Source organism: Thunnus thynnus, chromosome 15 (assembly GCF_963924715.1).
Source record: "Thunnus thynnus chromosome 15, fThuThy2.1, whole genome shotgun sequence".
NCBI lineage: Eukaryota > Metazoa > Chordata > Actinopteri > Scombriformes > Scombridae > Thunnus > Thunnus thynnus.
In genome coordinates, this window is record NC_089531.1 from 12,540,784 (window position 1) to 12,563,517 (window position 22,734).

General features: G+C 39.1%; 1 protein-coding gene across 8 annotated transcripts in view; it reads left to right on the top strand.

The window, feature by feature from the left end:
• The window catches only part of LOC137198718 (sodium bicarbonate cotransporter 3-like), a 47,856-nt gene extending 25,716 nt beyond the window's left edge, over positions 1-22,140 (top strand). For 5 of the 8 annotated variants that reach the window (XM_067612616.1, XM_067612622.1, XM_067612618.1 and 2 more), the window contains 19 exons: positions 4,130-4,209; positions 5,004-5,161; positions 5,754-5,841; positions 6,109-6,255; positions 6,536-6,642; positions 8,560-8,734; positions 9,692-9,825; positions 10,812-11,057; positions 11,857-11,962; positions 13,162-13,323; positions 13,892-14,005; positions 14,290-14,451; positions 15,049-15,300; positions 15,541-15,609; positions 15,888-16,061; positions 16,334-16,471; positions 17,342-17,442; positions 18,414-18,530; positions 19,724-22,140. In XM_067612616.1, the coding sequence (XP_067468717.1) occupies positions 4,130-4,209; positions 5,004-5,161; positions 5,754-5,841; positions 6,109-6,255; positions 6,536-6,642; positions 8,560-8,734; positions 9,692-9,825; positions 10,812-11,057; positions 11,857-11,962; positions 13,162-13,323; positions 13,892-14,005; positions 14,290-14,451; positions 15,049-15,300; positions 15,541-15,609; positions 15,888-16,061; positions 16,334-16,471; positions 17,342-17,442; positions 18,414-18,530; positions 19,724-19,805 (2,612 nt within the window). In that variant the 3' untranslated portion in view covers positions 19,806-22,140. Of the gene's footprint in view, positions 1-4,129; positions 4,210-5,003; positions 5,162-5,753; positions 5,842-6,108; positions 6,256-6,535; positions 6,643-8,559; positions 8,735-9,691; positions 9,826-10,811; positions 11,058-11,856; positions 11,963-13,161; positions 13,324-13,891; positions 14,006-14,289; positions 14,452-15,048; positions 15,301-15,540; positions 15,610-15,887; positions 16,062-16,333; positions 16,472-17,341; positions 17,443-17,844; positions 17,894-18,413; positions 18,531-19,723 lie in introns of those variants that run through there. The other 3 variants (XM_067612620.1, XM_067612621.1, XM_067612619.1) reach the window with 3 other exon arrangements.
• Positions 22,141-22,734: the final 594 nt, after the last annotated feature.

Below are 22,734 nucleotides of genomic sequence, written 5' to 3' on the forward strand. Positions count from 1 at the left end.
TATTTTCGAGACATTCTTCAGTGTCTTTGCCTTGCTTGACCACATTTCTGTTCACACCTTTTGCATTGTGGTCTCATGGCTGCCCTCCAAAATTTTTTGGTCTGTCTGGTCTTTCTCCCACACTGCATCATGTGTCCTGTGATGTTTTATTGCTGTGTCTATCTTATTTACCCCATCTCACTCTTCTCCATCAAGGTTTTTCATGCTAATAGGGATGTCCCATGTTTCTTTTTAGCTTATGAATCCGAATCATTTAATCTTTAGTGTCTACTGATGTTATTTAATTTACAGCTACATAATACAGTTGCACCTCACACTTTTTATACAAGTTGGATTTAGATTGGACAGTTGCATGTCCTCATAAAGAAAACTTGAAATACAGCTGTCATTTAATTGTTACCCATAAAAATTTGAATTGTGTCCTGTAGTGTTTTGTATAATAGAGAGGAGTGTCTGTATGGATCTGTTGTAGCAATAAGCTTTACAAAGGATTTGTACAGCTTACAGAATGTTGAAATGACGTGAGGTGAGGTGCACCACATCTGCAAAATGTTGCTTTTATGGGGCAGCAAGACTATTTTTCTAATTCAAAGCTGTTTTGGTTTTACCTTCTGAAACTCGATCTCAATGTGGTTATCATTAATTGGAACGACTGGCTGCTGTTTATTTTTCTTGCTGCTGGAATGGGTTTCTTTCTGTTCTAGCAGAGTGCATCGAGGCACTTTTGGATAGGTTACATATTCAGAGTACAATCTGTTATAATAAAAGATCGAAAGTGAATTAGACTTTTAATTGCTGATATCAATCAATGTGAAATGTAGTCTATGATACTGATCTACTCGCTGATAAGCTTTGGGACATCCCTAGCTGTGATGAAGTCCTTAAGGTTTTTTTAGCGTGTTTGTTGTAGAGAGTGACATTATAAGTACTTAATCTTTTTAGCTGCAACATGTTTTATCCCCTGATGACTGTTCCATTTTGAGTACTCACAAATATACATGTCATGCAACTTTTGTTTTTTCCCCTGGCATCCTTTTGGCACCCATGCCCTTCCTCCTCACCAATTTCTAAGTATAAACATTCTTTTACCCGATTAAGAATCTAGTGAGGGCAGCATGTGCCAGCAACCCGGCTAAATATAAGTGTGAGACCAGGATGGGTGTGTTGGTGAGGACCCATATTGGCACCTACAGTGACTTTTTGTTCTTCCCAAACCAAGCCTAGTCAATGTATTATTAGAATGTGTGCGTGCATGTGTGTCTGTGCTTGTCTCACTCCTGGAATGGCTCCATTTCAGAGTATGGGTCATTAAAACAAGTGATCACTTGGTTGGAGCTGAATCTCAAAGGTTGTGTGAAAGGGTGGTCTTATTATAGCTGACAAGCTTATGTAATTGTACCCCCTTCTAGGAAAATATACACTATTTCACAAGAGGAAAGCGTCGTGACATTAGTGTGTGGGTTATTCAGAGGGGGGTTTCAAGTCCTAATTATTACATTCTAATAAATGTACTTTGGTGAACACTGTAGGTTGTAAAAATGTTGTACAAAGTTAGCTTAAAATAGATATAGTGTTAGACAGTGAAATGCCCTAAATCACTCACAGTAATTTGTCTGAATGCCAATTACAGTCTGTCTTACAGGTCACAAATAATTATAGTCAGCAGTGGAACGATATAGTTGTTCTTGATGTTTTTCATAGCATGTGCTATATTGTAACGGCACTGAGTTTACCACAGGCTATTTATACCTGTACATGCTATTTATACTTATACATGCTATCTACCGATGGCTATGCCATCTACCCAGGTTATTTATACCTATACATACAATCTACTGATGGTATGTATAGGTATAAATAGCCTGGATAATAGATAAAGGATAAAATATGTTTTCATGGGTAAAATACCTGTGCACAGGGCATGCAGGAAATCATTGGTGGCATTGAGTGATATTCACCAAAACTTATTGTGTGTATCCTTGAAGTCTAACAAAAGCACTGAATGCATTCCCCCCCTCATAAAACATTTGCAAAGCTGACTTTTTCAGTATTTTAAATCCTATAGTATTTACATCCATGTTTAGTAGTTTGCAGTCTTCCTCTTCCCTACCTTCCTCTTTGCTGCATTTTTTGGCTCATTACAGCCACCTGTAGATCATTAAAATAGTGGGAGACCATTTGCGGACTGTTCATTGTGCCACCGTCATAAAAAACTGCTCCATAGCGCTACTAGAGGTCAGAAACTCCACAGGGTACCTTTAACTTGACTACCAATGGTCACTTTGATTTATTATAGGCATCTCAGCTCATGGTAACCCAGTGTCATTATATAATCACTGTATGTATACAACTGTTTGTAATCTCTGAGTCTTCACGCATTATAACACAAACTGTGCAAATAACTGTGGATTACCAGCACTTAACCAAAGTCAATACATTGATAATACAGCAAAGAAGCACATAGCGATGTAAAGTTACTGCAAAGATACAATATAAAAATCCAGGTGCATCTTTTTTCTTTACAAATTTCCCAAGAAACACCTAGTGCTACCAGTGTTACATAAGAGACAGAAAATTTGTACAATTTCAGTTATTATTTTACACTTTTGCATACGAATGAGCTTGCGCTGTGACGCCACTGTTTAAAAGGCTGGTATGGGTGAGCATTCCAGGGCTTAGCCTTCCTGAATGAAGTGTGTTGGCGGATGCAACCTAAGCTAATCCCTCCCTTATTCCAAGAGGCTTTGTTGGGTATGTGAGCAATCATGCTCCTGTTCACCGGTCACAGCTACCCAGCATCCATTGGGGGTTACTTCAGGGTATAGTTCAAGGGTATGGATCACTGGACAGATCACATGCCTGCAGATATGGCACATTGTAATTTTGACTTGGCTTAAGGTTGTACTAATTTATTTCGAATGACTGCAAAAAAAAAATTAAGAAATGTGTTGATGTAGATGAATGGAAATAAGAAATACCTGGTAAAAGAAGTGTTACTTCAGAATTGCAGAGAATAGTATGCATATGCTATTCTTTGACTCAATTACATTGCTCCCTCATTTCATCTCCCACCCTCATGTCACCTCAAGTGCTAGCGTTTCCTGTATCTGGTATGGCTCACGTCGCATAAGCAATGTTGAAGTGTGCAGCCAATTATGCACAAAAATACTGTAGCTTCAACACATGAAGGTGCTGAAGTCTGGAGAAGGTGAACTGTCAGGCATATCAAACACACTCACTCTCCTTTAGCTCAAAGCTTACATGAATTCAAGCACAGCAGGACTGACTCAAGCACCAGGGAAATGAGCTCGACAGACAAGGAGCAATCAGTAAAAGAATGTTTTGTGAAATATACATCTTCCCTGTGGAGAGTGATCACAGTCTTGCAGATCTGTAACCAAATCATCACATTTAGCAAGTAATGGTTGTAGTTGTTGAAGTAATCCTTTCATTTGCAGCTAGAAATTTGAAATGTTTGTCAGCCTGATCACCTGTATGTGGAACTTTCATTCTAAAAAACTTGGTCTTAACTCTGGTGCCTGTTAAACACTAGTACTGTATTTTTACATTAGCGATCTAAAAGGTGATGATTTTGACTTGGAGTGGCACAGGAGTGCAATTCACCACCACATACAATGGAAACTCTGTTGTACCAGAGTTGCTTTTCATCCTATTCAAATGTAAAGAAATATGCAAGATAAAATTATTCATTCATTCAGAGCTGATACAGTGGTTCATTTTCCTATTTAATCAGCAAAGCAGAATGTAAATATCACACTTAAACAGAACACTTTTTAACCTGTTGCACTGCATCACAAACTTGTGTGGGCAGCGGCATGTTTTCAGGATTGTGTATCAGGTTTGTTTGCTAAGAGCTTACCACTGACCAAAAATGCATGTGAAATTGCCTCCCTTTTGTTCAGCCCATGCCGTAAAACAGCCTAGAACTTATTTGTTTAATTTTCCACTTCTTCAAAATTGAAATCTGAGTAGAGAGAAGAATGAAAGACAAGGGGCATTTAATGATTGCATCACAAATGGCATTTCATGGTGAACCACACAGCTGCTCTTGACCAGTCTTAGCCTCCCAAGGACTCACACCACTTTGTCTCCCCTCCCCCTCTCCCAGGACCACTGGTGTCTCCGAACTCTGTACCAAACAACCTGGATGGTAACAAGGCAATGGAGAGGAGGCCTTCTAAAGCAGGGGTCAGTAGAGAAAGCAGCAGTGTCGACTTCAGCAAGGTAACCTAACCACAGTACTGAGCACAGAAACAGTCCATCATGGTGGAGGAGCCCATGAGTTCATCAGTGTTTTTCCTCAGTTTCTGGACCTCCACAGACATTTCAGTGGCCTGTGTTGAAAGCTGCCTCTATGAGAGCCAACATCACATACCCATCGGCTCTTTCCTTCTTGGGCTCAGTAAGAGGCATCTGCAATCATTGTTCCACGTGTAATGGACTAAGAATTAATCATCAAAGTAAAAGTCTTATTTAGTTATGTAACTTTGGTTAGTTTGGAAAATTTCCTCCCTCGCATGGCCTCCATCCATCTTACCGTTTTGTTCCTCATCCATTAAATAAAATGGCAGGCCGCCATCAGTAGTTATCACTATAAAACCATCCAAGGTGCAGTGTTTATATGAGTCAGAGTATACAAAAGAGGGATGAAGAAAATCATCTTCTACACAGCGATAAAGAAAGTGTTGCCATGCTCAGATCTGTATTTAGCATTGCACACAAGAGATATTTATTCAGGAACATGATAAGAAATGCATCATAGCAATGGACAATCTTTGCTCAGTACTATGTAGTTGTTTACATAGCTGCTAACTTTCCTTATTTTTCATTATTATCATAGCATTCCAACAACTTGCTGCCATCCCTTACATTCACATGTCTTCATCGCTTTGTGCATGTGTGTCCTTGGAATCTGTTCTCTCATTCTTTCTCACAACTGAATATATCTGAATCCTAAATTCCATTGGTTCCATTGGTTTCAGGTGGACATGAATTTCATGAAGAAGATCCCTCCAGGCGCTGAGGCTTCCAATGTGCTGGTGGGGGAAGTGGACTTCCTGGAGAAGCCTATAATAGCCTTTGTTCGACTGTCCCCTGCAGTCCTTATCACTGGCCTCACTGAGGTGCCAGTGCCCACGAGGTACTATGATAACCAAGAGTTTAATAATATTATGATAAAGACTTTGATTCCAAAAATCAGATATTCAGAAAAAAGTGGCCTACTTCCACTATGTATTATACTGTAGCTGCAATTTAAAGCAAACTGACAAATTAATTTGTAAAAGCCCAAGTCACATGGGACTAAAGTAACTTGGAGATCTACTGAGATTGTACAAAACTCAGTCTGTATTCTACAGTATAAAGAAAAAAGAAAAAGAGTCTATAGCTGTGCTAGTAGCCCTGTGAGGCCAGAAAACAAAATTGTTGCTTGGAAAAATGGGGACGTAACTTTGCTCATCTATAACACATGCTGTGTGATGTGACAAAAGCTTGGCCTTACTGTGTAGTAGGTGCACACTGGAAATATGATACACATTACATTACTGTCAGCAAATGTAGCAATTAACCAGAAAAGGTAGGGAAGAATGTTTTATGAAGAAGAAACAGAGTTTAAAGTATTTTTGACAACATTTAATGAAGAAGAAATAAAACACAAGAAACCTCCACAGGATACATTTAAGTGATAAGTGATAGTGTTACTCATGATTCATTTTTGTGTGTCTTGTCCAAAGGTTTCTTTTCCTGCTTTTGGGTCCTCATGGCAAGGGGCCTCAGTACCATGAGATTGGCAGATCCATGGCCACTCTGATGACAGATGAAGTGAGAGAAGGAAATATGGATGATATACCATGCACACAGCTTTTAATAATAATTTGTTATTTCAGCTTGTATAGTCTTTAAGCTGTATCAAAGAAAATCTTAGTAGTAGTTTGTAGTAGTTTGGATTTTTTTGGATTTGAGATGCATGCTCGACTGGACATTTCACTCTCTTGAACATGCTGTGAATTTGGTCTTGCTGTGAACAAATTAGCATGTTATTGAGGCGTTTTAACAACTTATCAACAACAAATATTATTCATTATGTAGATTTTCCATGATGTGGCATACAAGGCGAAAGACAGAACGGATCTCCTCTCTGGGATAGATGAGTTTCTTGATCAAGTGACTGTCCTGCCTCCTGGAGAATGGGATCCCACGATCCGGATTGAGCCCCCCAAGAATGTCCCATCTCAGGTGAGTGTTTATCTCTGTCATATGCTGTGTAAAGTGTACTTACTGACTTGTTGAGTTTGTGTGAGTTAAGGTATACCTATGCTCTGTGTACTTTTAATTTCATAAACTGCAACCTCTTCAAGTTTTCATGGACTATTCTTTGGTGTGTATTTCTGTATATCATACTGTACTCCATACCATTATAATCACACTGAGAGTGCCCCCTTATGGACTTGAGCAGCACGACAGCATGTTGGTGGAAATGCGTGGAAATATATTATTTATAAATGTCCTCCTGCAGCTGAAGAGGAAGAGGCCATCCCAGCCCAATGGTACTGCATCTCCAGCTGGAGAGCTGGAAAAGGATGACGACCATCATGGAGGACCTGAGCTGCAGAGGACTGGGAGGCGAGTACAGCACCTTTTCTCAGCATAGCAAGGACTTTAGATTAGAATTTCTAATGCAAATGGGCCTGATTTACTACAGAGTACATTTTTTAAATATCACTTGTGTTAGCAAATATTTTGGCAAATAAATATGTGATAATTAAAGTGTATCCTAGTTGAATTAACAACCTCATTAGAGCATGTAGACATGTTTAATATATTATGTTGATTATGCTGGGGAATTAGGAAGCTCAAGTGCCTCTTGTTCACAAGAGAAAGCTCATCTGTCTAAGGAGCTCATTTTTTCCCTATAATATATAGTCTTATTTGTGGTAACAATAGTGAGATTGTCCTCGCTGCAAATTCTTTAAAATCTTTGTACAACAAGGAAGATGACATGAAATACAAGGCATCATCAAAAGATGTTTAACAAAAAACTACATACAACAATAGACATTTGTTCTGTAACCAAAAAGTGTTCAGTAAAAGCTATTTCTGTATTTGAGTAGCTCAGCACTACTATGTGATGATGTCTATGGACCGCAGATGCTGACATTTATGGATTGCTAATGCTGAGTCTCTAGAGCCCAGGCCACACAGCAGAGAATGTGTTTATTTGAAACCTCAGACAGACACACACACTTTACACACATACACGTTCAGTTGAGAGGCACTGTATTATTTACAGATTCACTCTCCCTTTCACCACTACTATAAAAGGCTTATGCTATGAGGCAGCAACTGGGGGACAGAGTGTAAGGAAGTGCAAGGAGCCAATGTACAGAAAGTTATCGGAAACAGTGGCTATAAAAAAGAGACAGTGGGGGTTGTGGAGGCAGGCAATATAAGTTATTCCAGAGGTGTGGGAGAAAAGAAAATGAAAGGAGACCTCACAGCCGAGCAATTGAACAGGTGTCAGAGAAAGCAAAGAAAGATATACAAGGTGAGAAATGGATTTAAAAAAATAGAATCTCTCAAAGGCAGGAAAGAGACTCAGAAAGAGAGAGCAAAACTGGGAGAGATTCTGAATGTGCATAAGGACAAAATCTCCCCCTGTTTACAAAAAATGAATTCAATGTTATGACAGTACCACCTATTGTAGGTTTGAGGTTGGATGTTATTAAGATACACAGTTGCAAGCACAAAAAACATGCCATTCAGTCTCATGACTCATACACATTTGGTACACTACCAGTGTCAATATTTGCTGCCTTCCTAACACAGCAGATTTTATTCAAGCAAGTAACTTAAAACCTAGATGTAATCTTTACCAATTAACTGTGTAAAAATGGCATCAACACTGCAATTGAAATGACTGCAACTATAAAAAGAACAAGCAGAGGATTAATGTATTGAATTATTAACACATAGTGAGAAGGGCATTTCACAGGGTTATAGTAGAGACCAGTCAGACCACTCTGGTCTCTAATTCAAGTGAATCAGAGATATAATAAATGTTTACTTAAAGTGTCTATAACCTGGACGTCTTTTGCCTTTTCACTGTTTTTAAAAGTGTTGTAGATTGTTGAAATATCTCAGTTAAATTTCTGGCTTCATATTAATGAAGTTTATGTGACACTAGATTATGTGCCCACTTGACTCTTCTCATTTTCTTAATTAACTCATTTATTTATTAATAAATTAAATCAAAAGTGCCTATGCCATATTCCTTCTGTAATGTTATTGTGCACTACTACTTAAAAGTTCAAACATTAAAATTAGTGCTGCAACTAATGATTATCTGCCTTATCGCTTAATCTGTTAATTTCCCAATTAATCATTCCATCTCTAAATTGACAGAAAACTGAGGAAAAAAAGCACAACATTTATATTGCTTGTTTACGATTAATCAATTATTTAAATGGCTATTCCTTTTTTTTTCATTTAATAGACTAATTGATTCAGCTCCAATTAAAATCTATCTCTCTCCTCTTCCAGGATATTTGGAGGTCTGATCGCGGACATCAAGAGGAAGATTCCCTTTTACTGGAGTGACATCAAAGACTCCTTTAGCCTGCAGTGTCTAGCCTCCATCCTCTTCCTCTATTGCGCCTGCATGTCCCCTGTCATCACATTCGGAGGTCTGCTTGGGGAGGCAACGAAAGGCAACATAGTGAGTCCGACAGATTAGCTCTTAAAAGTCAGTACTCATGCTTTTCATTAGCCCGGTGGGAATCAAACCCCTAATCCCTGGTAGTGCTGTGTTGTATGAAATGAACTATACAGGGCATAATACCATTTCACTGTCAAATGTGAGTATAGAAATTATTTTGTGTTTCTTGTGATCTCATATAACCTACTCTTAAGATGTTTCCCCCAACCACTGTTATCAACACCAGTGGTTTCTAACATGACATTTAAAACTTTGAAAATTTCATACACAATATGAGGGATGCAGATGTGATGATCTGCATACAGTCCATCTCTGTCATACCCATCACTAATCTATCTCTCAAATAAGAAACACGTTTTCTGTCTTCCCTATTCTATCATGTCATGTAAAACAGGTCATTTACTGTGTCAAGAAGTGTCACCGTAAGTTTTTACCCAGTTACTGTCCTAGTACATACTCATTTGTGTAGATGTTGTACTGTGAGGTCTTAATTCACTGTCAAAAATATGTTGTGATGATTATTCAGTCTTCCCTGTTTTCACACTGCAAACTATTCTACATAGTGTCTCTCTTTTTGTTGCTCCCTCTCTCTGTCTGTCTTTCTCTGCTTGATACCCAGATGCCCTTAGTAGGCCAAGGACTGTTGGCATAGGTGCAGACTGTGTTCTGGTGTGTGTGATGTGTCTGAGTAAACTCAAAACACAAGGGCTACACAGAGATATGACTTCGGACAAGTCAGCAGGGTGGAAACATTTGAATAGTTTATCTGGCCTCTCAGAAGCAACCCAGAATGTCTGTTTAATCAAAACTCTCTGTGTTCTGGTCGGGGGTGTCTTCTTCCTCATCTTTCTCTTTTCTCCTTCAGCCTTACCCTTTCTATCCTCCTCTGTGTGGTTTCACCTTCCCTATTCTCCCTTTCTCATTCCCTCACTCCCTCCCTCTCCTCTCTGTCTACAGAGTGCCATAGAGTCTCTATTTGGGGCATCACTGACAGGAGTGGCATACTCCCTCTCCGCAGGCCAGCCCCTCACTATTCTTGGCAGCACAGGGCCCGTTTTAGTGTTTGAGAAGATCCTCTTCAAGTTTTGCAGGTAAGTTATTATGAAAAATTCACTTTTTCATTGCTTGTGCATATATATTTGGGTCTCTATGTGCCCACTAACACACAAACTGTGGAACAAGACCATCCAGTCAGTTTGGTGTGGGCTTGCTTGCTTTGAACTCATGTGATTCAACAAGCCAATCAGATTTGATGCCTCCTCTTACGTCAGTTGGGGATTCATTGACATTGTAACCGCCCCTGCATCTTTGTTTCTCCGGGATTTCCGGCCAAGGGTAGCCGTTGTTATTTTCGCAAGCGACGAGACCGTAGAACTCAATATCCTAAGCAGCATCTGCAGCTCTTCATCAAACATTTCATTGTGGCTGTCTGCTTGTACTATTCCTTCCTGCATTATTTGTAACTGAGCCATGAAGAAAGAGCTCCAATTATCTCCATATCTTGTGTTTCAGCCTCTTTTATTGAAGAATAGTGCAGCTGAATTCTTCACAATATTTAGCCGTTTAAAATCTTTTAATATGAAGCAATAAAGCAGGAAATGTTGGGTTTTCATCAGCAGTAACTTAACACAAATCTGATATATGCTGCCCCTCGTGAGGCTTCCTGAAGCTGGCCAATCAGAACAGAGTGGGCACATTGTGAGGGGGGCCTTAAAGAGACAGGAGCTAAAACGGCCTGTTTCAGACAGAGGCTGAACTGAGGGGCTGCATAATGGGCCAGTATAAATAAGGAGTTTTTTTGAATGTGAATTGTGCAACGCTACTCTAGTAGAGTCCCAGAATAAAAATATAGAGCTGGAAATGAGCATAATAGATCCCCTTTAAAGCAAGTTTATTTTTGCTGTGACATGATACGATATTCAAAATAGTCTAAATAGTTCACATAGTATACAGTATTTTGTATTTTAATACATTCTTTTGGTCTCTAGTAGTCTAATGAGCCCTAATGTGCATGTACAGGTTGATGCATCTACCTCCATCTCCTCTCCTCCATGTCTACTTTTTCTCACCTTCCCAGTGACTACAGCCTGTCCTACCTGTCGCTGCGGACCAGCATCGGTTTGTGGACAGCCTTCCTGTGTATTATCCTGGTGGCCACAGATGCTAGCTCCCTGGTCTGCTATATCACCCGGTTCACAGAGGAGGCCTTTGCTGCACTCATCTGCATCATCTTCATCTATGAGGCTCTAGAGAAGCTCTTTCACCTGGGAGAACACTTCCCTGTCAACATCCACAACAACTTGGACAACCTGACATTGTATTCGTAAGTACTGAGATTCCACTTATTATTTATTTATTTTTGCTGAAGCTCTTATTTAAAGGGACTTAGAAGAGTTAGTGGAACAAATTTAAATTCCTAGATCACCAGTATTATTTCAGGCAGAGCTGATTCCCTCCATTAACGAGTTTCCTGGGGGAATCAGTGAATTACTGTTTGGACCTTTAAACGTGCAATAATTTGTCTCTTGTCCAAAAGCAAATTAGATTACATTAGAATTCAGCAAAGAGCCAAGATTTGGATTCAACCTTTTCTGGAGGCCAACAAAACAATACATTTCCAAGTTTTTGCACAAGCCCAGAAGCACCATCTTTAACTGTTGATTATTCAGCACATTGATATCAAGGTATCAACAATAATTATGAATATTTATTCATTCAATACTAAATTTAAACCAATAAAATCATTCTTTAGTAATAATATATATGTATACTTTTTTATTTTATCAGATAAGCATTGATAAGTCAGTCAGAGCTATCACACCCCTTTTTAAATACATTGTTATGATGTCATGTCAAAGGGTTGCATCTAATCATATATCATACACATTAATAGCTCCCATTAAGAACACACTGCTTTCATTGGTAAAGACAATAATTATAGTGGCTTGAGGAACTCCCAGCAGATTTCTCCCCACCTTGCATGAAACAAATCTAAAACAACTGATGCTAGCAGATTTGCTTCAGGTTGTGTTTTACATTCACTTTAAAATTAACCTAATTCTCTTAAGATCAGGATACATAATTAAATACATACTGCTTAGCATTTATTCTCTTGTCCCCAGGTGTCAGTGCTCTCAACCAGTCAATGCCACGGATCAGATCAAGCAGAAGTGGAACGAGACAGGATACAGCCCAGACTCCATCCCATGGAGCCAGCTCAATGTTTCGGTGAGGCTGGCACACAGTGACATCCAGTGTGATAGGCAGTAATTACACCCACAGTCATCTCTCTCTACTAAAGGGAGGAATCTCTGTATCTGTATGTATGTATGTGTGTCCTTCGCGTATCTCGATAACCGTTCATCCGATCGACTTCACACTCAGCAGGTGTATTGTTGAGGACCCAAGGAAGTGCAATGTCGAGTGTGAAGTTGTTTGGATGAGGGGTTCTTGAGAAATATATAAAAATACTTCATAAACAATGTTGCTTATGCTTCTTCTTCTGCCCATGGAGTCAACAAGTTGAAATATGTACAGCGCCACTCTGCCATCGCAACCCACATTGTGGTCGGAGGGGGGATTACATCAGTAGTGATAAGAACTACCACAGAGAATGAATTGAAAAAGTTCAGAGAGTTAAGCTCTACTATTCCCATTCCTCATGCAAACTTGGTATGTATGTTCAAGACATGGTGCAGGATGTCTCAAGCACATTTTGAACAGGTACTGCAGTTCATCCGATCAACTTCAGCTCAGCTCAAAATTGTAGTCTCCCTATAGTCTGTATGTAAGGTACTTTGGGAACATAGGCAAATAGTAGTGTCTACCAATAGTCTGCATGTTAGGCGTTTAGGGAGCATTGGTAAATTGTAGCATCTACCGATAGCCTGCATGTGAGACGTTTAGGGAGCATTGGTAAATTGTAGCATCTACCGATAGCCTGCATGTGAGACGTTTAGGGAGCATTGGTAAATTGTAGCATGTACCAACAGTCTGCCTGGAGGTGTTAAGGGGACAGGCACTGCTCTCTCTACGTGTTGAGAAATCAGCCCATTCCAAACAGGCACATTTTGAATGGGCACTGTACTACTATAACTATAAAGGAATCTCTGTCCATATATATGCATGTTTGTCCTTCACATATCTCAACAAACGTTCAACCAATCGACCACAGGCGGAGCTGTACGACCCTACCATGAGAGAGACGAGAGGACACTGCACTAGTATTTAAAGGATGTGTAAAGGAAACCCACATCATCAGCCAATATCCTCACACTCACTCACTGATTCATACAGATTTAGTCAGATACATAAATACTAATGCAACAACTTACTAGTCTGCCAAAAAAGCTGCTTCTGTAAGCACTGGCACAGCTTATCAAAATTAGTGTTACAATATGAATCTAATACTCCTTCTTTTTCTTTAGATGTGTAAAACGCTCAATGGAGAGTTTGTGGGTCCAGCCTGCAGTAACCATGGACCCTACATCCCAGATGTTCTCTTCTGGTCCATCATCCTCTTCTTCACCACCTTCTTCTTGTCATCCTTCCTCAAGCAGTTCAAAACAGAGAGATACTTCCCCACCAAGGTCAGTCACCTGGCATGTAAAGTTTTGTTAATGTGCATTCTGTATTTTGGTTTTTAATAATGTAAAAGACAGATAATGTTTTATATTACTGGTTAAAATATGAATATCAGTAAATTCACATCTGAATAGAGTTTTTTTTGTACAACTCTGCATGCAATAGTGTGTAGATCTAGCTAAAAGCCTCTCACACTAAGTAAATGTTTACATTGGATCACTTATTAAAATGCAGGAGCTGTCTCCTGTATAGAAAGATCTTCCCACATCCTCCCACATAGTACCAGCTAGTCTGTTATCACTTGGTGTTCTGTGTAGGCAGGTGTTGGTATTGTCTGAATTGTTATGCTTTTACTGTTGACACAAATGTAATTATTACTTTGGTGGATCTTGACAGTGACAAGCCGTAAATGACTAGATGAAGACTAATGTACTAGAAGGGCTTCTATTCATGTCTGTTTGTATGAGGATGAATTTGAAACAACAAAGAAACAGTAGAAAACGCTTGCTCACTTGCTCTATTAAATAGATTAATAAATATACCTGTGGTGTTTCTTTTCTGTGTGTTCGGTAGGTGCGGTCCACTATCAGTGACTTTGCTGTGTTTATAACCATCATGATCATGGTGTTGGTGGACTATCTAATGGGGATCCCCTCTCCTAAACTCAATGTCCCTGACCGCTTTGAGGTAGGCATCTATTCCAGCATATCTGTCTATTTATATGTATGGATGTTCAAATGACATGGAGGGGACTCGCAGTAAGCATTTATCCAAATGTAATGTGCCATTTCAAGGATTTAATCTGAAAATGCTCTCTGTTAAAGATGTTAAAATTAAATATCCACAATAAGTTTACTATTGTAAACAAAGTTCTGAATTTAGTACTTAAAAAAATATGTCACATCATCAAATATTCTCAAATAATTCTTTTAGGCTGTATATACTCAATGTGCGCTGCCTTTTCCCTGCAGCCAACTTCAAAGAACCGAGGCTGGCTGATAGACCCTTTAGGAGAAAATCCCTGGTGGACGCTGCTTGTGGCAGCACTTCCTGCCCTGCTCTGCACCATCCTCATCTTTATGGACCAACAGATCACTGCTGTCATCATCAACCGCAAAGAACACAAGCTCAAGGTCAAACCTGTGCTTCTTTCATTGTTGTTACACATGATCGTGTACTGTACCTAAATTACCCATTGCCATTGTTTTTCTTTTTCATCCCAAATCAGAATCATTCTAAAATCATATTTAATTCATTTGAATTAAGTTTTAATTAAAGTCATGTATTATGATAATTAGAGAATTTTGAGGAAGCTGCTGTCTTTCTATCTGAACACTCCCTTCCACTCTCTGTACACTGCTCTAATCTTCTGTGGCTCACTCATCTCTCATCAGTCATCTCTCTCCCTATCTGTCACCCTTGATTATGGTTGAATCTGACATTTTCTTTTTTCTGTTTTTCTGCTGTCTTAAACTCACAGAAATGCTTTGACTAGTTCTTTCAGCTTTTTTCTGAGGTATTTTTATGCCTCAGCGCTCCACAGTGCTCCCATATTAAAAATAAAGTCAGCCCATCTTGAAAATTCAAGGTTTCGCATTTGACTCAATTTAGATTATGCTCCTTATCCTTGTTTTCTGTAATTCTGTTTTTATTTTACTTCTGAGGGGCAAGCACATCACTGCATCGACAGCTTTCAAACTGTTTTTCTTGTCTCTCCGTGCATCCTACAGAAAGGCTGTGGCTATCACTTGGACTTGCTGATAGTGGCGATAATGCTGGGTATTTGCTCCATTATGGGCCTGCCGTGGTTTGTGGCTGCAACCGTCCTCTCCATCTCCCACGTCAACAGCCTGAAGGTGGAATCTGGCTGCTCCGCTCCAGGAGAACAGCCCAAGTTTCTGGGCATCCGTGAGCAGCGGGTCACTGGATTCATGATTTTTGTCCTCATGGGTTGTTCAGTTTTCATGACCTCAGTGCTCAAGGTGAGATGAAGCAAAAACTGGAATAATAGAAAGGAAAACACTTTTTTCATTGCCCTCATTGTAAATCACTACAGAAGAGAAGGTCAACTAAATGTATAACTCATGGCTTTCGGGTCTAATATGTTGCAGATGTTTTCAGAAGTCTGCATACTTAATGAATCCCGGTGAACTGCACTGTACTGCAAGTTAAATATTTTATACTGTTTTTATACTCTGCCGTTTCACTTCTTCTCTTTACAGTTTATTCCTATGCCAGTGCTGTATGGAGTCTTTCTCTACATGGGTGTCTCCTCTCTAAAAGGCATTCAAGTAAGTCTCTGTTCTGCTGGTCTTAAAAGATAACATACGCTTATATTCAGAACAGAACAGCAGTCATGAGCTATTAGTTAAGATAAGTTTTCCCCTTGTAGTGCCAAACCTTTGATCTTAATTCAGAATCCATGGAAGCCTTTGATAATGTGTTTCCTTTTCTGAATAATTTATTGAATCCCCCCCCCTTTCCTCATCACCCCCTTGTCTTAGCTTTTTTTTTAAAAAAATCTCCCTCAGCAATTCACTGAGCTTCTTTCCTCTCCTTTTCTCTGTAGTTCTTTGACAGAATCAAGCTGTTTGGCATGCCTGCCAAGCACCAGCCTGATCTGATTTATCTACGCTACGTGCCACTGTGGAAGGTTCATATCTTCACCCTGGTGCAGCTCACCTGTCTTGTGGTGCTCTGGGTCATCAAGGCCTCTGCTGCTGCTGTTGTGTTCCCCATGATGGTATTGACCTTAAACCTCACTGATTGTTTGGGTTGTTAGGATACTTAACTTCACATCAACATGAGACACAGACACACATATAATTACCTACTCAAGATATACTACAGTGAACTGTCTCACCACTTTTTTTCAGCTTTAATACAGTTAAATAAAGTTGTGTCTCACCATGATGTATAAGCCACATTTATCAGTCATTTTCTCCTATATTTTACAGGATTATTAATAATAATTATATTTTATGATATGAACTGTGAACTGTTTTCTCTTTGCAGGTCCTGGCACTGGTCTTTATCCGAAAGCTTCTAGACTTTTTCTTCACAAAGAGAGAGTTGAGCTGGCTGGATGACTTGATGCCAGAAAGCAAGAAGAAGAAAGAGGATGACAAGAAAAAGAAAGCACGTAAAGAGCTGGTAAGATTAATATCATATCTTTTTTTGTTTTGTTTTGGGTTTTTTTTTTGTTTTTTTTTAAAGTGGGAGGGTTAGACAATTTTAGTTTTTCTTTCTCAACTGAAAATGTAACCGCAGCAGCCTTTTCATATTGTGTTTTTGTTCTGCAAGTCGATGAACTCAAATGTTTCTTTAGTTACAAAACCAACAGACAATTTTTTCCTTAGTGTTTGTGCAATATTGTGCTATTTTACCAAATGTTCCAAAATACTGTAGTATTGGCTGTACTCAGTCACACACAGTGCTCTCCCACATCAAAAATAAAACCTTAGCATTTTCATTGTGTATTGTGTGTATCTGTCTAATTTGTACCTAAACTGAAACTATTAACAATATGCATCGAAATTCTGCATTTCTCCATGAATTACAGATGTAAACAAGGACACTATTACAGCCTCACAAATCATGTAAATCTCACTCTCAGTCTGGTAATCACAATAGCAACTAGTGAAATTCAGTGTGTTAATGCTACAATAAAAAGAAGTAGGTGTGGGTACATAAATAGTGGATGTGGCTCACATTAGTGTTGGGTCTTAAATACAATATATGGAAGTTCCTCCGAGGAAGTTGTTGCCTGGATACAGACCAGGTATAATGGCCATGCATGAATTAGTATGAGAAGGGAAAATGTACCATTGAATCAGATTTAAATAGGCACAGCTACAGGAAACTCATATTACATCCAATTTTATGTGTAAATATATGCAATGTGTGTAAGAAGATATGAATGGCAATTATAACACCATACTGTACAAGTGTTTTACCATATGATGCATCTCTGCAATTAAAGCTATTGTGTGATTTTAGGCTCGTAATATTGTTTCCATTCAGGAAGAAGAGTCCAGACTGCAGGAAGAAGAGCAGCTGGGACTGAAGGTCAGCTATGAAGGCTCAAACCGGCTCAGCATCCCAGTGAAAGCACTCTCAGGAAGGTGAGTCATGCTCTCCGTAAAGGGCACTTTGATCCCCAGTTTGGGGATTGAAAAGTAGTATTTTATTGCAAGTGCTTAGTGAGGCAGCAAGTCTATTTTATTCTTAATTATTCTATATCACACCAAAATGCTCATCTTTTATGATGATATTTCCTTATGTTGTGGTGTAGGCAGCTAAATACATTTTTATCATGCCTTAAAATACTTTATGGTCTACACTTAACATATATAGTTCCCTAAGGATTTTATTTGCTCCCTAATCAATACCTTTATGGTGCCTGAGATGAGAGATCAGAACAGCTGTAAACACATTTTCAGATGTACCATGTTGTCATTAACAACTTGTAATGGTAAAAGTGACACTGGTGGTCAGCTGTGTGTTATTATGTCTGTCTTGAACAGATCATACAGAATAGGAGTAGTGAACCACAACCTCCCAATGGAAGAAGAGGTAGCAGGGCTGTGTGTCTGATGCAAAACATCTGACCCACATGGCTGCGTTCTAACCCTTCTCACTGATACTCAGACAGTTAGCGCATGGCCAAAACTGTCAGTTCTCAGCTATTCCAAAAAAAAAAAAAAAAAAAAGAAAGAAACACTGGCTTTAAAACACACTGCTTTGTGTGTTGTTGTGTTTTGTTTTGTTGCTGTTTTTTTAGGATAAATTGTCTGTAATGAAGTGTTTGTCTTATAATTGTATCCTTGTCTAACTAACCAATAATGTGTACACAATCAGCTCACAGCTATAACTTGCCTAAAATGTCTTCATACATGTTAACGTGGAACATACTGTATGTGGCCTGTCTGGTCAGCTATTTCGTGCCATCAGTTTGTTTCAATGTCTAATTTATCTGCATGTTTGTGTCTGCTTGTTTGAACTGTCCTGCACTCCTGCTGATTTGATGTCTACATGCCTGTCTTCTCTTTGTGTTTTTGTTTGTGTGTGTTTGTGTATGCACTTTGGCATGCAGTTCTGATTCTGACCCCTTGGTTGTAAATATCTCTGATGAAATGGCCAAAAGCGCGGCGTGGAAAGCGGTGAACTCGAGTGCAGACTCGTGTGCCCAACCTGTGAAGCGTAGCGGAAGGTAGCTATGCCATTACCTGGAGTTTTCAAGAGTCTCTGCTCCCAACTATAGTAACTTAATATAATAATCCAGATTTGACCCCCAACCCCAAAAAAAACTGATGAAATGTCCTTTGTTATAGACTACTTTCTGTATCTCAATCTTATGTTTACACTGTAGCGAATTATAGTGAAGCTAATTGCTACCCGGAAGGGAAAAGATCAATCTAATATTTAAAGGGACAGTTCAGCCCAAAATCAAAATTACATATTTTATCTCTTACCTGTAGTGCTATTTATCCATCTAGATCATTTTGGTGTGAGTTGCTGAGTTTTGGAGATGTCGGCCGTAGAGATGTCTTTTGAATAAAAAGGAACTCGATGGCACTCGGCTTGTGTTGCTCAAAGCACCAAATCCATGCCAACCATGAGTAGATGCTTCCTTCTGCTGCGGTGAAACGGTTTGCGGGTGTAGTTTGGTAGAAAGAAAATACTTCCTTTATGAAACTGCTGACAAGGTCTGTGAATTATCTGGAGTTTTGGCGCATTGAGCACCACAAGCTGAGTGCCATCTAGTTCCATTGTATTGGAGAGAAAGCAGACATCTCTACAGCCGATATCTCCAAAACTCGGCAACTCACACCAAAACAAACTAGATGGATAAATAGCACCACAGGCAAGAGATAAAATATGTGTTTCTGATTTTGGGGTGAACTGTCCCATTTAATGCAGGCTTTTGAAAATAATCTGCGGTACCTGTAAAATATACTAAAGTTGGTATTGGTTGGTTGAAGTTGGTATGGGCAACATTTAAGTATAAATCCCGAGTGTTGGGTGTAACAATCTAAATCTGTACAAGCAGAGATAAAGCTCCATTCTTCTCTCTACAAAATGTTATTAATCAGTTATTATTAATCACAGTACTCTATCATAATAAAAAAAGGAAATCAGAAATGTTAACTTAAGTCGACAAATTGTTTCTAGAATTGTCATAATTACGAGCTGCATATTTTAACACAGTCCTCACATAAGCCTCTTCATCAACAGAGCATACTGCAGGTGGTAAAATCATGCTCTTAGAGCATTATGAATTGAGCGCTATCACTCGTCTACCTGACAATATCTCACATTTGCAGTTGCTTGCCACCCTTAACACCTCCATAAATTTGCACAAGAGCTCATCTTGTCCCTGTCTCCCTCGTCTCTGTGCAACAGCCAGGAGAAGGTGGCCTGCGTTAGAGTCGACGTCAGCCCAGATTCACCCGGAGGAGTTTCCACTGCGGAGACCTTCCTGTGATAAAGGAGGGGCCTTCTTTCCCTCCTGACACCGTGTCTCACACAACACTTTACCCTGCTGACGGGCGCCATCTTATAGTGGGAAAGGGGGCATAGAACTGGAGCAGCACAACCTGCCTGCAGTGCTCCCTTCTTCAGGGCAGCAGGCGAGCTCCCCCAAGTCTTGAAGTCCTACATGTGCAGCGCATGTACACATGATGTACTGTAAAAGCGCACGCCTCCGAGGAATGAAGGAATTCTGCTGTTACTTCCCATTGACCCTCACTGTTAGGAACTCTCTCAATCTAGCAATTTGCTATCACCCATTTAAACCACAGATGCCAAAGGAAGGGGCCTCACTGGTAGGGATCTTGGACTGTGTGTATTGAATTTTTACTTTTAATCCATTGCATATTTTAATTTCAGTTTTACTATTATTCCTTAAGCTGGTCGCAGTACTGTACATTTTTTGGGTATTTTTTTCTCACACACTGCACTGTTTGTCTACAGGTCAGATTATGACCTTCCACTGAACTACACCAGCTTCAGAACACATTCAGTTAAAGCCATTCAGGTACTGTCAGTGCCAGCTGATTATATTTCAGCATCAAGCCTGGCACAGTAAATGACGAAAACCAAAACAGAGGTACAGTCAAATGATTACTACTACTATTACTGCAACTACTACTACACCACACTACTACTGCATACGTCATGGCAGGATTTGCTTATGAGTCATCTCTCCTGTCTCTAGGGGAACACTCAGTATTGATATTGCTGCTCAAAAACTGCTCAGTTGTTTTCACTGTAAACCTCACTTTTCATATGTGCTGATATAGGAATATTATTGTATGTATGTCTACTGTGTTATTTTTCATTTATAGTATTAACGGATAACCTACTTCAGAGGCCATATGAAGTCTGTACTGTACAGTAAAGCACTTTGCCAGTATAGTTTCTTACCTAAAATGGATTATAGTGTATTAATAAAGAGGTTACTTCTCCTCCCACAGTATCTATAGAGCTGTTGTTCAAATGTCAGTTAAAACAACTCAGGAATCTTGAAGGATTTCTGACTGTGGTCACTTGATATTTTTGTCACGAGGCAGTGATAATTAACTGTTCACTGTATTCCTTTCATCGCTGGTATCACAACTATTTTAATAAACGCTGTAAATCATAAAATATAGTCAGGTGCAGAGTAAAAAAGAGAATATTTGTGACCCCAGTTAGTTGCACCTGTTTTTATACTGTCTGTATTGTTGGTAATAGTGTGTGTGGTGTAAAGATAATTTGGTATGTGTTGCAAATCATTTTATGCAAAATATTTCTACAGTAAATGTAAAAAACTATTATATTCTATGAAGTTGTTCTTATTTTGCTAAGTGCGGTCCTGTTTTAGCAATAAGTATTCCATATGTAATGTATGGATCCATGAACCTAGCTTATATTCAGGCAAAGAATAATTTGTGAAACAATGTTCGTGTCTGTTTCATCGGCTCTGTCTGTGTGTAGCTACAGTGACTATACGGACAATAGCTTACGTGCCTTGTCAAAGCTCTTTATGTGCAAGTCTTGTACTGATAATTTAAGTGTTCAGAACAGATGTACAGGTACACACACGCACACACACACAATGGCACACGAATGCCAAAGACGGACCATCATCACTTTACGAGAGTGACCCAGTACACCGCTCATTTGCTGAGGCTTATGTCTGTTGTAGTGTTCCTCCACGTCTGTGTGAAAGCCGTAGCCTGAGCCACCGACTCAAACGATGTAACTCAATTTATCTTCCATTCACAAATGTAACTCTAAATACTGTTTGTGTGTGTTGTGCTGCCACAGCTCTGGTATTTGTTCACAACATAAAAGCTCTGTAATCAATATTGAGGTACTTGTTTTCTGAATAATTAGTGAATGTCCAATGATTGTATTGTCAACATCAAAAATGAAGTTTTTGACATTTTTTCTAAACAAAAATCTTAAATTGAGATTCAGTCTTTGTAAAGTGTCATTTCGCAGTTATGTTCCACCGCACATATGGACCATTTGTCATTAAAATGTGAGTTGGCTGTAAACTACTTGTAATTTCAGAATATTAGTTTTATTTTGACCAAAAAAATGACCCTATTTTCACATGACATGAGACTCGATTAAGATATATTCGCTTATAACGGTGGATCTCTGAGATGTTACCCTCCATTATCACTTCAACATCAGAGTTGAAAATGCATTTGTTCTAGTGTTCAGACACATAACATCAGTGAAGCACATAGCATCCTGCTGTTAGCTTGAATGATGACTTTTCTGTCATGGCAGATTGGTGCAAAGCAATAAAAGTGAATATATGGTGACTTCTCTCTGTCTTCATTTAAATCATGCTGTGAGCTTTATAGTAGCTCATACTTTAGTTTTGGGAATCTTGAATGTTTGTTAGTTGTGTTCATCAAGAAAGATCGAGCTAAACTTCCCCGTATAGAAGTTATATCTGTATGACTACCTAACACTTACTAATAACTGGCACTGTATGTTTGATGTTATTTAGAAACTGTCTCCATTACAAAGTCTGAGAGCATTTAAAAGTTCATTTTTCAACTGCAAAAATCCCCCCTTACTACACTTCTTGAGCACAATTCTTTATCGAAATGTCAGTGTTATGTGTTGATATTTAAAAACAAATGTCAGCCAATGTGTCATTATCCGTATCAACCAAAGAAATCCAATTGTGGGAAGGTTGGGCTGGAGTCAAAATGCTCTGATTGCATCTTTAATTAAAGCAGAAAATGTCTCCTCTGTCTCTCTGCCTGAGGTGTTCTTCATGTCAAAGGCATAAGGTGGCAGTAGAGATCTGTGTTACTCACCAATAGCTGCATACTGCAGGGACTTCGCCCAGGTATTACTTCATCTGCAGTGTCTGTCAAACCTGCATTCACTCTTTTTAGCAGTTT